The sequence below is a fragment of the Poecilia reticulata genome, linkage group LG23 (genome assembly GCF_000633615.1).
Source record: "Poecilia reticulata strain Guanapo linkage group LG23, Guppy_female_1.0+MT, whole genome shotgun sequence".
Classification (NCBI taxonomy): Eukaryota; Metazoa; Chordata; class Actinopteri; order Cyprinodontiformes; family Poeciliidae; genus Poecilia; species Poecilia reticulata.
Genome location: NC_024353.1, coordinates 10833056 through 10848106, shown reverse-complemented (window position 1 = coordinate 10848106; position 15051 = coordinate 10833056). Strand labels below are relative to the sequence as shown.

Sequence of the window (15051 nt, the reverse complement as noted above, 5' to 3'; positions counted from 1 at the left end):
TAAGATATAAAGTGGAGGGATAGTGGTGACAACCTCCAGTAGTCACCAGACACCCTGGACTGGTTGTCAATCCATCACAGGGCAGATAAAAATGATTTGCATTTATTAAATGTTTCCACAGTAAGATCTTTCCACCATTTTTGGTCTATGAAACATTTTGAGTAAAACCAACAAAAGCATTAAAAGAAAAATCAGCAAATTTTTTGAGGCCTGAACTGGAATAACTTTGTGTTTCTCTTCATTTCTTTACATCTTCTAGTCCTTAGTAACAAAGAATGAAAATCTGATGATATAGCTCTTATGGGGATATTGCCGTAATTCAAATCTAAAAAACGAACATGGTCCAATAAACAGTGCATTTCTTTAAAAAAAAAAGAAAAAAAGAAGATCTGATTAATATTAGATGTGAAATGTCTGCTGTAAAGGTGACATTAAATAGAAAAAATTAGATAGCAAGGTATGGATCTCCAACAACAACGCTCATCTACAGCGTTCACACAAACCGGTTGGCGACCTGACACGGGTTAACAGAAATGTCACTTGTTCCAATAGACATTCAAAAAAAAAAAAAAAAAAAGTGATTCCGGCCATCATCCAGCAATCCTTGCCCTGTCAGTTCATTTACAGGCAGACAATGTTTTGTATTTATTCTAGATAAAATTATGGTGTTCAGACGATGATGATTGCTGAAGAAAGCTAAATTACCTGCTCTGATATTGGATCCTCATCAGCAGAAATGACATGCTGGGTGTGTGCGGTGGCCAGTCACAGAACTCTATTAACTGTCTTCACCTGTCAAGGCCGATCATATTACTTTGCATCTCATTTGAACAGGAAACATCACCTTCTTCCGCATTTTTCTGCCGCTCCGGGTCACTCTGACAAACGGCTTAACTGATTTTAAATAGCCACAGACTCATATATCCTTTAGTTGTTTTAGTTCTCTAGAACGCTCACTTATATTTGACTTGTATGACACACTGGGGGGAAGTGACACTTCCTTTACTTGTACCGCAGCTGTTGCCTCTACCCAACACAAAGAGAGAAAGCGTGTCAGGGATTTACTAATTTCAAATTTTGCTGCTGATTAAGTGGAAAAAATAACCCCCTCGGACCTTGTTCTGCTTAATTACATTTAACGGCAGCAAAGGCATCTTGAAAGACGAGAGCTTGATTTGGCGAAATGAACCTCTCAGCACAAGTGGTAAGGTGTGCATGCTGGGAAAGGGGTGGAACGGGCTATCGTACTGGGCTGGGGTGGGGTATCATCAATTATCCTTTGATTTCAAAAATGGAACATTCTCCCAAGATTAATATGTTTGACTGCTATCTAAAATAACCAAATCACCCACTGAAATGCCGTCTTTCATTTTAAATTTGTCAAGGGAAGGTGATTTATACGCCAGACCCTGCAAAATCTGCCGTCACTGACATCTCTGTTCTTCGCTGCTGTGTGAAATTTGGCACGTCGGTAATTTGAGTCCTGAATATGCAACACAAAGCAGAATGCACACAGCATTCATCCCCTCTTGAACCTTTTCACTCATCTCATCGCAATTTGTCTGGATTTTACGTAAAAAAGCAAACTAAGCACATAATTGGGAAAATAATGCACCTCCTAAAAGTTTTTGCAAATAGAGATCTGACAAGTATGAAAAGTATTTGTGACATGCCACGGGAAATCCAGGAACGAGTCGCTAAAACAAAAATGGAGAAAAAAAATCAAAATCACCAATTTCTGATGAAATAAAAGTTTTTTGCAAAATATACTCGTTGATTGCATGAAAATCACCCCAAGATTTAAGGAGCATTCTCTGTTATTTTAAAATGATAAACTTTGTGTTTGAGTTGAGGTTGCTTACAGAGTAAACCAGGGATGCTTCAGAGGGCGTAGAGGGACACACACACACACGCACGCATGCACGCACACACACACACACACACACACACACACACACACACACACACACACACAGAGCTGATTAACATGCCGGGCTTTATTGGCTGTTCACATGCTTTCATTATTGATTTTGGCCAATAAGTTGAAAGTTTGAAAGAAACACATGGCTACTAAACATCGTCACCACAGTGCAGTATTATATCAATTGTGGTGCACGTCTTGTGCGGATCCATTCCAAATCTGTAATCCAGGCCTTTGGAAAAATCTGTGGCAAGACTCACAAGTGTGTATATACAGAGGCTATTCTTTAAAAATGAATTGTTTTCCATAAACCTCACGCATGCAGAATCACACAGAATCCCAATGCTACCCTTGTTCTACTAATTCTTAGGTAAATTTAAGCAATTAAGTTTTTAAGTATTTTTGTTTTATTTTTTTTTTTCTTTACAGATCTGCACATATTTCTTTGATTTAGACCTTAAACGGCCAACTACCGCAATTTTTAAAAAGATCAGTTATGACGTGACTCAGAGCAGGCCTGAAGTTGCTGCCAGGCTTCATACGCCAAAAGTCGTGCTCCACCCTCTCTTCTCTGATGACTTAAAACAAAACTCGGGAGCAAGGGAGAATGAGGGGAAAAGGAAGGAAAGAAAACAGAGGGCTATATTTTCAATTTCAGTTACATCTGTGACTCAGTTTTTCCACACAGCTTCAAATTCTCCCTCCAGGGAGGGGAAACTTGCCGTTTTCTTTTTTTTGTCTTTTAAATTCAACGGAAGGCGGGTCTCGCACTGTGCTATATGCACACAGGGGTCAAAAAGAACAACACATTAAAAAAAAAACTGTATTCGGAAAGTCAGAAGTGGGCGCAAATATACCACAGAGGTCCTTCTCTGGGTCAGAAAGGGGTTAGGCAGTCTATCAAAATACCCCCACACCCAGTTCCTTTATTTGCTCTGTATCAATCTCAGCATTAACCCGCTGCTAATGGGACAGCTGTGGGTCAGTGCCTCCTGTCTTAGAGATGCCAATCAAGACCTTAAGCTGAGAGATCAGCCTTTGGGACAGAGGTGTTCGTCTGCCTCTGAGTGGCTTTTAAAACACAGAGACGCCTGTATTGATTTTAGCTCTAGCCTGAAAGAGAAAACGGGGGCGGGCGGCAGTGGTGGCAGTGTCAGCTGTGGCTCTGTGTGTCTGGACGGCGGCCAGCCTGTGGTCCCTGGTCACCCTTCACTGATCGGGGTGGAAGGGTTGGGAGGAGGGGCACTCAGAATGACCTAACAGCGAGGCGCTGAACCTGCAAACACGGAGGGGCACGGAGTTGGAAGCTCGGGGGGTTCGGGGCTAGTGGGGCGACATCAGCAGAGATCTCATAATAGAAAAGGGTTTTAACCTTAATGTTGGAGCCAAAACCCCGTTAGGGGCCTAGTAATACCCCCTGTGCTGCTGTCATTTCAACTAGTTGATTTTTTTTTTTTTTTTTTTTTGGACACCCACCCCCATATGTATGAGTGGGTTGTGAAAGGCAATGACACTGTCATTGTTTTGGCAGTTCACAACCTGTGTTTTACGCCTGAGAATTTTGATTAGTTTATTTAAAAAAATAAAATAAAATCTGAAAGTTGGGAACTTGCTGAAGTTTTCCAAACACACAGCGACTTCACCTTTGCCTGTCACATTCCAAGCACATACTGCAAACTATTCATTGGGTTTTTAGGACCTAAAAAAAAAAACATTCAAATGTATCACTGTGAAGTTGAACTTTAACATTTTTACAAATAAAAACACTTTTAATGTTTTACATGCATTTTTTGTCCTGCATTACTTAACCACAACCAAATAACATCTAATACAAACAATTACATGCAAAAAAAGCACCTAATTTGTACCACCTGTGCAGCATCTGTGTGTTTCTGCTCTTAAGAGAACATCAGAGTGCTATTTTCCAGTTTGCCAGAGCACAACAAGAACATTCTCTGGCCATGTGAGATATAAACTATAATTTTTAATTGAATGCAAACTGCAATGTGTGGTGGATTACAGTTATCACACACTGAACACATCACACCCACTGAGAAGAATACATTTTAGTAAATGAAACTAAGCTTCTTCAAAGAGCAGATCTGGGCAGGAAGGATATCCTGCAGCAGTCCGGATTACAGCGGGATTTGACGAAACCTCTGACTGAAGACTGGAACATAATACAGGTTAGTAACGTAAGTGAACCCGCACAAGACTTGAGACAGGGCCAGGAATTTACTGTCCAGCAGGACAAACACCCTGAACATGCAGCCGGAGATACAAAAAGCATGAATTAGAACAACAAAATCATGTTAGAAGAGTCCAGTCAAAGTCCAAACCTAAATTAAACTGGGAATCGATAGCAACCCTTCAACATGCTTGAGATATTTGGCAAATATTGGCCAAAATTCTCACATTCTAGATACTCTCTAATTTAATTGCAACTGGACCCATTAGGGGTGAATGCAAATACAGACCACACCTTTCAGGCTTGTATTTGCAAATACACTCCACTTTGTGTTCATTTATTAAATTATATACACTAAAGTTTGAGTGTTCATAGAAGTTTACAGAATATTAAGACCCATGACCATCATTCAGTTTGAATCGAAATGAGAAACATGGTCTTCAACAGTAAGGAAAACAAAAAAAAAGACTCTAATGATTAAAATCTATATGTGTACCCTCCTATTTAATGTGCACTTAAATAATTAGGAATTGAGGTATGCATATCTAATCAATTGGTTCAACTACTTTGGATATCTTAAAGAAAAAAAATGGTGAACAGTCTTGGGCACTTTGAGTAAAATATGCTAATTAACGCACTTGAAATTTCCCATATGAAATCTATCTGCAGCAAGACAATGAGAAAATAATTACAACAGAGGTAGAATTACAATGACCGTTTTAATCAACCCCTGCACTAGCATTTCACCCTATTTATACAGTTTTTGATTCCATGACCCACTGGTAAGTAATCACTTGAAAATTACGGTGCAGTTTATAATAGGCCTATGCTTTGGAGGCAGTTTTTCTGCAAAGACAGGGCTCCAGGGATTACAATAAAGATATGAATCTTGCAAAACAACAATCAGCACAGAGCTCTAATAAGTGGCATAAAGACTCAAAGAAAAGCAAACTGACATGAGGTTAAAAGTCTCAAAGTGCCCCAGGCTCTTTGAAAGGAGCATAAGGTAACGCACGGGGTGATTGCGGTGTTCGAATCAACACCGGATAAACATCTCAGGCGTCCAGCGTTTGCACTTACAAAGTTGAGTAAAATTGTGCAGTCCTGTCAGATTAAATCCGTTCTGCATCTATTATGCGGGGGTGTGGAGGGTGACAAAGTTCATTTCAAAAAGGTCAACTCTTCTTAAAAGGTAATAAACTCAAACGTGTGGCACCAATGAGTGGAATCTGAGATTCACACAAAGGCCAGACTTAAAGCCTTTATTTCGAAAGTAGAGTCATGTTATTTGACCTTACTTTCTTACTAAAGTTACACTAAGATATATATAAAAAACACACAGGCTAGTAAGGTCATCTTTATCAACCAAAGAAGAATTAAAAAAAAAAAAACTATTTGCAATCTGGTGAATAATGTGATGATTAAACTCCTAAAAGCCACTGTGAGGTGGTAGTGATTTATTCCGAGGCGGTGGCTGGAGAGGAAAGGCACTGCTTGCAGAGATATCAGCTGTAAGAGCAGAACGGACCGTTGAAGAATGTCCGTCTTCCCACAGGAATTCTCCCACCTCACCCTGTATGTCAGATCTACTGACGGACGATTCTCTGAGAAAGGCAGCAAACATTGCTGTCTAACAAACCAGACGGTTCTCAGGCACAAAACCATCCAAGAGTCATAGACATTTTTTTTTTTTTTATGGGAAAAGTTTATACTTTTCTAACACCGAGAGTCCTCAGTACCTTTCAGACAATTTTAAAGTAGAGATACTTTGTAGTTGTTCTAGTTACAAAAATTCCATATGAATGTATGGCAGAAAGTATAAAGAAAGTAAGTATTTGAAAAGTAATCAGGCAATAAATAAAGAAACTATTAAAAATCACAGATTAACAAATGTGTGAATGAATGGATTATGGATAGGAGGAAGGGAGGAAGAATTCAGCGGGATTAGACCAATGTATGGATCTTTAAGACAATGGAAGAAGTGCGAAAGTATAGAAAAAGGAATATTTTAAATTCCCTTTTCCTTTTTTCCAGACAGACAAATTTCAGACTTTGTAATATCCTTCTCATTTGAAATAGTTTAGCTTATTTTACAGCTGTGTCCGATCACCGTTCACTACAAATTCCTGCAATTGCACCCTGTGTCCTACGGGTGCCCTGTTGGGAATTATGCAACCGCTGGCCAATTTCAGGAACTCGCTTCAAGAGGACCGACTCAGCTGATGTAATGGCCGACCTGTCAAAACAGTGTTATTGGAGCTGAAATGGGATCGCTGTTGTTATCAAAACAGCATAATGGGCTTCCTCTTGTAGAGAAAACTTATTGTCCAGATACAGTACACAAGTTCTAAATCAGACAGCCGGGGGGAAAAGAAAAGCGCAAAGGCTCAGATGTAGGCAGGCAGATGATTTCTTATTGATTTCCTGTTTCTGTGCTGGAGAGGGCTCTCAATTACCCCTAGCAGCAAGCGCAGCACCCCCCGAACACAGCTAAACTACAGTGAGCCCATGGGACTCCGTGATATAAATAAGCTAAGTTAACTCGGCCAAAATGGATTATCAACTTAAAGGGGTAAAATCAATTCCAAGTCAAAAGTCCAAGGCTTAAAAGTAAACTTGAACTTCATTACAGCACTTTGATGACTTAAAAACAAATCATTTTATTTTATTATTTAATTTTTTTCCTCCTCTGGTAAATAAGCCACAGCTAAGTCATTAAGCTTAATAACAAACAGGAAAAAAAAAAGAAAGGAGAAGGAGAAAAAGGGCACTCTGGAAAAGTTAACAACTGTGAAACAAAAGAGACCTGTAGTGTAGAATGGTGTTAAATGAAAACACAATCCTTATTACAGCAGCAATCAGCTGCCATTAGCCCATGTTGTCACATCTCACTCCTCTCAGGAACAATGAAGCACGCTTACACAAAGCCTTTTAGTCGCGTTTCACTCTGTGACCTGCAATCTATATCTTTGTATGGAGTGGAATTACTGTGCAACTAGGTTTAATTAGAATTGCTTCTAAATCAATGGCAAATTGCTGTTTAGCAGAGCCTTGCTGTGCTCTACATTTGCATAAAACAATATGATTAGATCAGAGTCGCGAGAAAGTTTCCAGCCTGAACCAGAAGAAATGCCACAAAGTATGCAGTAGCAACGGTTGAAAGGTTTTTTTATGGGAGACTTTTTGTTTCTAATTAGGAAGATGCCTCCAGAAGTTCACAAAACTTTACTCAATTAAAGGTCCGACGAGTTCCAGTTTTGTCCATTTCTGAATCATGTAATTAAAAGTTCACCCTGAATTTACACCGGACAAGCGGCGAAACTGTCGAGTTGTTGGCTGGACGGTTGACGGATGATTGACAAGCAGTTTGTTGCTGGACGGGCTGAAGGAAAGGTGAACATACATCAGACCAACATAAGAGACAAAAAGACGTCCAGACAGATTGACAGAGGGTAGTTGGATGGACTAATGTACAGTTAGAGATGTTGATGGACAGACATAGGAATGGACGGATGACAGACGGAAGGACAGACGGATAGATGATTGATGGACTGGACAACTCTATTTCCTCCACCCCCCACATGTTAAACCTGGACACTACTTCAACTAAAATACACTCTTTCCCAGTCTGCAATAACATCCTGTGAAGTAAACGTTGGCACCGGGTTAAAGAAACTACATGTAGGACTCAATCGGTACACGAGGACGGCCAATGTCTGAGTACATGAGGATGGCCAATACCACAAACCGGATTTCCCTTCTTGCAATACACATGGCTGAGGGTTTGGAAGAAGCAAAAATGGCCGATTGAGCCAAGTCTTGGTCATAACGCCAGAGTAAGACAGCAGGCATGTTACACTCACTTGCCAAGAGCCCGAGCTGCTATCTGGCTATTACTGTAATTGGAAACAGTGAAGCTAATATTTCAGTTGGCCAACTGACCCTAACACAGGAACAGCATAACAAAAGCTTTTCCTATAAGGTGAAAATATTGCCATTAGAAAAAAAAATCTGAGTAAAATTAAAGCAGTTTCAAATGTTGAATAAAAAAAAACAGTCACTTGCAGCAGTTAGGCTGATCTGACATGTTAATCACTTTCACTCTCTGCAATTAAATGCCTCATTGTTTATTATTTAGAGAGAGAGAAAAAATAGCACAAAGATGTACTGCTGTTTGCCCAGTTTTCCGGGTCATTAAGACTTACTCCTCACAGGCTTGCAATAATTAGGCTTCTCCTCTGTCACGAGACTTTGTCCTGCAGCGGATTGTTTCCTAGGAGAAGACGCGCTTCCTGTTGATTCACTGTCACAAGCATCTGGGGAGGGAAGTCACAAGAAGTGGATGTTAAGTATGGTTCAAAATGAAATGTAAAAGTTCCTGCAGCTGCATGGGCGGTCAGACATTTACATACAGTCCTCATAGGCTTGAAAGTTATTTCGTTGTGAGGCTCTTAAGGATTTATTGTATCCAGAGAGTCTGGCATAATGCATACACCCCAACAAATATTTGACTTAAAATCCATCTGGCTCAATAGTTGATCTGTCTTTAGGGCAGAAGAGGTTAGTTTGTTTCCTGGTACAGAGCCCATTTTTAACCCAAGTCCACAATTTTCTGGCATAGCTTGGACTATGTTTACGCGAGACCAATGTCTGGAAACCGATGACGTTTTTGAATGTTGCTTGGTGAAAATCAAAACCGCCAAGATATCTTCAATCCACTGTTGTTATGCCGGGGCCCTACGTAGCGCTGTGATTTTAACATGTATGCGCTCTTAAACCCTTAGCTTCCACCTTCACGTCTCCATCTCAAATGAAGAAAGTGTAACACATGTTCCTTATCAGAAGTTGTGTTAAAGTAGGCAGGTTAAGTAGCACACACAGGACAATGCTATGCAACATTGTTTTCGTCGTTTTCTGCCCATGCACGTGCAGAACAAACCCTCACCTGAAATCAATAGCCCACTTGGAAACCATTGGGTTTTCTAAAAAACCATAAAAGGTAATAATTCCTGGTCTTGGAATAGATGAAAACTTGTGAATTCTGTGAGTAGATTCTGTGTGTACATACCAATTGATTTAAATAAACATCTATTACTTCTGATAAGAACGGTGGCTAACTGGGGCAGCACTATGCCATACCCCTATTAAAGACCACAAAAAAGTGCATGATTAGTGACTTTTAACCAAATACTTGTGGGGATGTATGCATCTATGCGAGGATTAGAGAAAATCCACACTGAAAAACAAACGTGTGCTTCTGATTCATTTCTTTCATGCAATAAAGTCACACGGTGTGAACTGCTCAAAGCATTACGAAACAATCTGCAAACCAACAGCACATAAATGCCCAAAAGTGGGTATGAACTCCTGATTGCCGAAAAACAAGGTCACCTATAAACACTTTTGTACCAAACGTTAACATTCCCGTTTGGGTTGGTCGTGCCGGACCGAATATCAGCTGTGTAACCCGTAGGTGCAAAAAGCCGCCCTCCTTTTTCACGCCAGCAAAAACAACCTCCTGGCAGCGTGTGCGACATGGTGGGACGGTTCAGGTGAAAGTCCCTGCCAGAGCTCTGGATCTCATTTTCTTTCTCCCAGCCCTCCCGAGTGCGCTCTACCTGCCAAGATTCTTTTACTGCTATAAAGGCTGCATTCATCTAAATTGGAAAAGCATCCAGGCAAAAAAGAAAAAATAAGAAAAAAATAAACTGGTCTGATAGCCATGCACAAACACAAGAAACTCTTAATCTGTCTCTGAAACTGGCTTCATGTGTTTAACATTATGGCTTGTTTATTGCATACTGTTGCTTTGATGTGAAATTGAATCAAGGGCTTGACCACAGAGCAGACCTGATATAGCTTTGCTTCACTGCAATAACAATCCAGTTTGCGAGCTGTGATGGATAAGTGGTCAGAGGTGTAATATAGGAAAACTCGAAGTGGAAGCATGGTGAGATCAATTGGAGTATTTAAGCATCACAATTTACTTAAAATCAGCCTATATCCAGCAGATCCACAGTTCACTGAAGGGGAAAAAATCCACCAAAAACAAAAGTGGAATCCATTTACAATCCAGCAGTCCCGTGCGATTGCTCACTTTGTCCTACTTTCCTAATTTTTTTTTTCTTTCTTTTTGAAACAGTGCCATAATGATGATCGGTTAACGGTCCGCTGCTTGTTTGAAGAAAAATGAAAAGCGGGTGTGGGGGTAAGCTTATTTTACATGTGATAATCTTAGGGGCAACTGGAAAGTTAATTAAAAACTATAATTGGCTGTGTGGTTGCTGTTAATAGTCAGCAGGGTGTTTCCTCCAACTTTATTAAGGAAAAAAAACAGGCACAAACATTATCAAGGCTTTCAGACTAGTGCGCAGATAATGACTTTTACTGAAAGTTGCCTGAAAGTATAAGAAAATCCCAACCCAAAGCTACTTTCGCTCATGTTTTCTGTTTATTTATTTTTTTTGCTAATGCAAGCTTCGAAACCGAATATTAACAGCTAAATTTTATTGGATGAAACAGAGGGAGAACTTGGTGAACACATGAGCTATGTACGCCTTTCACACATTTTAGCTTGCCAGCTACAAATGTCTGGTGGCTGTTCTTGAATGAATAGCGCTCTGGGCAAGAAACTACAAGAGTCTACCAGTCAAGGTTTATCTGTTGTACTCTTTGTGCTTGTCTGGATAAAAGGTGGCCAAAATACAAAAAAAAAAAGCTCTAGTCTGAGCAGTACAAGTATTTCTCATAATCAAATTCCTGAAGAAACATTTATCACTGCATATCACAGACACAAGAAAGTTTTCCGTGCCCTTGCCCACCTCTGAGCGGGCATGAAAATAACTATTTGTGTTGCCAAGCTGGAAATTTCATTGCTATCATAAAGAAACATTTAGGTCACTCTAACTCTTAAAAAATGCAGCTCTTGTCCAATAGTGGAGACTTTAATCTCAAACCATTGTTTTTATTCTGCTCAATATTCAGTGGTAGCTGTCATGGATCCTATGCGCGTCTCAAAACACTCACAGGCGCATCAGTCGTGATGCATCTGTCCCTCTCAGCTGCTGTCAGAGCAGGGGATTTTCACTCCTGCACATTCAAACTGCAACTGAATCTTCTTGCAGTGAGCAATTAATCAACTTATCGCATAATAAATTAAACTGAGCTTGATCGTATCCATTCTGATTAAAAATTTTGTTTACAGAGCATTCATAATCCATTTTCTTTATGGTTTTGGCAGTGTGTGGCTTTTATTTATTGATTTTAAGTGTTGTGATTTTTTTTAAATTATTTTGTCTTCCAGTGTTCTGCACAAAATTAAAGTTTATTAGCCTTTGAGAGGACAAATCTGTGTTATTATGCCATTATTCTTACATCAAACAATGAAAAGAGTACATAAAATGTGTTTCGTTTCCATTAATCCCAAGCTAGGATATAGAAGGAGAATTAGAAATGTGCCTATGAAAAATATTGATCAAAAACAATTCTTTTAAACATTTAAACATGCATTTTAACTCAGTTTGTCTCTCCCACTGAACTATTAACCTTCACTACAAGGGCCATTACAATTACAAACAAATTGTAAATTATGTAAAATGGTCTTTCCTTTTCTGCGGACTCAGATTAAGTATTTTTATTTCTTTTTTCTTCACAACTCCTGCTGCCGCCCACCATGCCTGCCACTCTGGGCAGAGAGCCTCATTGCCCAGCTGCTGCCATGTGAACAATTGCCACGATACATTTAGGGAGTTTTTCTTTTTATTTATTCCACCACCGCTTAATAATATACAAGTTATCCATTCTGACAAAACCTCTGTGGAACCCCTGTACTTGACATTAACCTAAATTCGCCGAATACACACCTAAAGCCACTGATTAATGGCCTGTCTTGTGCTCTCTTACCGTGTGACGCTAACAGCAGGGGACTTGTCTCTTGCCGTGGGCCCTGTCCTGGACCCGCCGGCCCTTCTGATGGATGGACAGTCTCCTTGGACATGAGACAGTCGTCCTCTTCGAAGGGAGAAAAAAAATGATAAACCACCACCAGCAGAAGTAGTTCCTCCCTTCTTTTCCTCAGCCCTCAGTCCTGCAAAAAGCAATAAGTCTCACAATCAGCGCAGCGTTTTTAGACACAAAGCAAAACTATGGAAGTCGTTACTCAAACTGCTTATTCACACGCGGAGAAAAGTGACGTCGAGCTCCAGTAAAACTTAGTGGAAATTTCCCTCCGCACGCTCTTTATATAAACTTTGCTGAAAGAGTTTATAAGCAGCCCATTTGTTCACGGGCTGCCTTTTTTTGTTATTGGTTTCAGAGCAAGAAAAAAAAAAAAAAAACAGCAATGGCACATTTACTGTTTGTGTCCGACTTACCTTTCAAACATGACAACTCCCTCACTTCAGTTCAAATGTGACTTATTCCCATCCTTCTTTCCCTCCTTCAACTCGTTCCTCAAAAGGTTAGGAGGAAAAATAAAACAAGACAACTTCACACCCGACAGTTTTACTCCTACTCTAACTGTTCGACGTTCGTAGTCCAAGATATTCCAGATGGTTTTTGACGTGCAAAAGTCGAAAACATGATCCTCCGCTGACTCTTTCCGCGCGCAGTTGCGGCAAGTTTACTCGGGACACTTCAGGTCCAAGACATTTTCATCATATCCGGATTCCAGCAGCGCAACTAGTGAAGTCTCACTCTTCTCGCTTTCTCTCGCCTTGGCGGCAGGGAGGAAAACTGTTGATGTTTACCCAAATTTATGTGAGGGTTTGTGTGCGCGCGAGAGAGAAAAAAATGAAAAACGGAAAGAAGGTAAATAATTTTGCCTGATGGAAATTTTTCATACAAGGTTACAGTATATTTAGCGAAAATGTTTACAAAACTCTCTCTGAGACAAACGTTTCCTATAAAATGTATTCAAATATTTATCTTTTTTTAAATCTCTCAACAGCAAGAAAAAAAAACACATATGAAAGCGTAAATATGGTCTAAAATGACTGTTGTTTATGTTGCTAATGCTCATAAAAAGTATTCTTAGCCTTTTTTTTTATTTAATTGTCCGTTGTCATTAACTTTGAGTGCTCTCTTTGTTTTTCCTTTTCCCTTGATGCAACCATTCACTGAGTTATTTTTCCCTTTTTTATTTATTTAATAGAAAGTGCCCCCCTGACCCTTGGAACCCATCAGAGCTTCCGTGTTTTGGTTTGATGGAAAGAACCATTACTAACACTTGTTTCCATAAATATTGTCCGTTTTTGTTTTCTTCTTTTTCACTAAATTGCTCGGTAATTTTCTATGTAATCTCTCTTTTTTTAATCTTATCCATGTTTATTTTTAAACTCGAGCTGTTCCTTTCCACTGTTGCCACAATCTAGGAGCTTGTTGGAAAAGAAATGACAACTGATTTTTTTTTTTTTTTTTTTTTTTTACTTTTAGATTACCTGAGTGACTGCTGTACTTGAGATTCACCTCAATTTACTGCAAACTATGTTTACTGGCATTAAATCAACTAATACAGAACAGCTCAGAGTCCAGTAGTATCTACTGAAGGCCTTTTGCGACAACACTGTGTTACTAATTACTTTTGGGGCCGTTTACATGTCTGTGCAACAAGGCACAGACTATTAGACTTTGCCTATCTTAGTAGACAAAGTTAATTCTTGGTTCATTCAAGGACAGCAGTCAGCTGAGACAGCAAGAGAGCATGAGCAATCATTAAATCATCTAAATGGAATGTAGACATCAGAGACACCTGAGTGTTTGTTGTACTGAGGTACCAAACTGTCTGCTGTGAAAAACCTTTCTTCAGTAGTGATGTTGCTGGTTAAAAAAACAATGCAAAAGATTACTCCCATGAGAAACACGTAAGTAAGAAAGTGAAATGAAACCAACTGATTAATCATTTGTAATCTACCATGGCATTTCTTAAACCTTAAGGATTTTTGGGGAGTAAGAAAGTCTCGGGCCTCAATCCCCATCTGGGGGTCTTTCTGTATGAAGTTTTCGTGTTGTACCTGTGCATGCATGAGTTCTTTCCGGCTTCCTCCCAGTCCAAAAACATGACGATTGGGTTAAGTGGTTTCTCTAAATTGTATGTGCATGCATGTGTGTATCTATGTGTTGTCCTGTGATGGGCTGGTGCTCTATCCTTGGTGCACTCCATCTCTCACCCAGTTATTACTGGAAATAAGCATCAGCCCATCTACTTTCTTATATTGGGGCTTGAATTACTTGACGGACTTGATAGATTAAGGAATTCTGCTGAAACTAAGGCGTACTTTTTCATGAAGCAGGTCAATGGTCCAATCTAAAGGTTTTTAAGATCTTGGAGTAGCCTAGTCAAAGTATGCATTTAAGTGTTGTGGCAAGACTGTAAATAGGCTATTCATGTCTAAAAATCCTCCAATATTGCTAAAACTATAGCAATATAGTTTAGCAATACTGCTAAAACTATATTGCTATAGTTTTAGCAGAATGGATAAAAATTCCATTGCACTGGTGTAAGGAGTCATTGTCAATTAGTTACTGCAACAGCTTGATGCGAGTTAAGTGAATAATCTCCCGATATCAAGCCTGTGACAAAATATTGCATGTTTTCAGATTTGCAAAATGTATTCCAGAAAAGCCCCAAAGATCCAGCGTCCCTCTTTGCAGGATGGCGCGGGGAAGTCACGGGAGCTTGCCTGTTGCGTTGTTTGTTTGGGAGCAGACTCCCTGTTCTCCCAGCAAAGCAGGGATTAGGCTTGTCGGCGTTTGCGCCGACTGAGCCGGAGCTCCTCTTCGCCACTACACACTCCAGCAATCAGGCAGGCTGCCAAACAAACAGATGAAGTCAACAGAGAGATGCTTCCTCGTGTCTTCTGAGATGTGACTGCAACAGATGCAACGCTGACACCCGCACACTTGACACAGTGTGACAACCCTACTGTGTCTACACAGCCAGCTC

The 15051-nt window shown here is 39.9% G+C and overlaps 1 protein-coding gene across 2 annotated transcripts in view; it reads right to left on the bottom strand.

The window, feature by feature from the left end:
* The window catches only part of mdfic (MyoD family inhibitor domain containing), a 29613-nt gene extending 16776 nt beyond the window's left edge, over nt 1-12837 (bottom strand). The window contains exons 1-3 of one of the 2 annotated variants that reach the window (XM_008401033.2): nt 12482-12837; nt 12012-12195; nt 8315-8425 (exon numbers count right to left, since the gene is read on the bottom strand). In XM_008401033.2, the coding sequence (XP_008399255.1) occupies nt 8315-8425; nt 12012-12105 (205 nt within the window). In that variant the 5' untranslated portion in view covers nt 12106-12195; nt 12482-12837. The remainder of the gene's footprint in view (nt 1-8314; nt 8426-12011; nt 12196-12481) is intronic. The other variant, XM_008401035.2, reaches the window with a different exon arrangement.
* Between the last annotated feature and the right edge of the window lie 2214 nt (nt 12838-15051).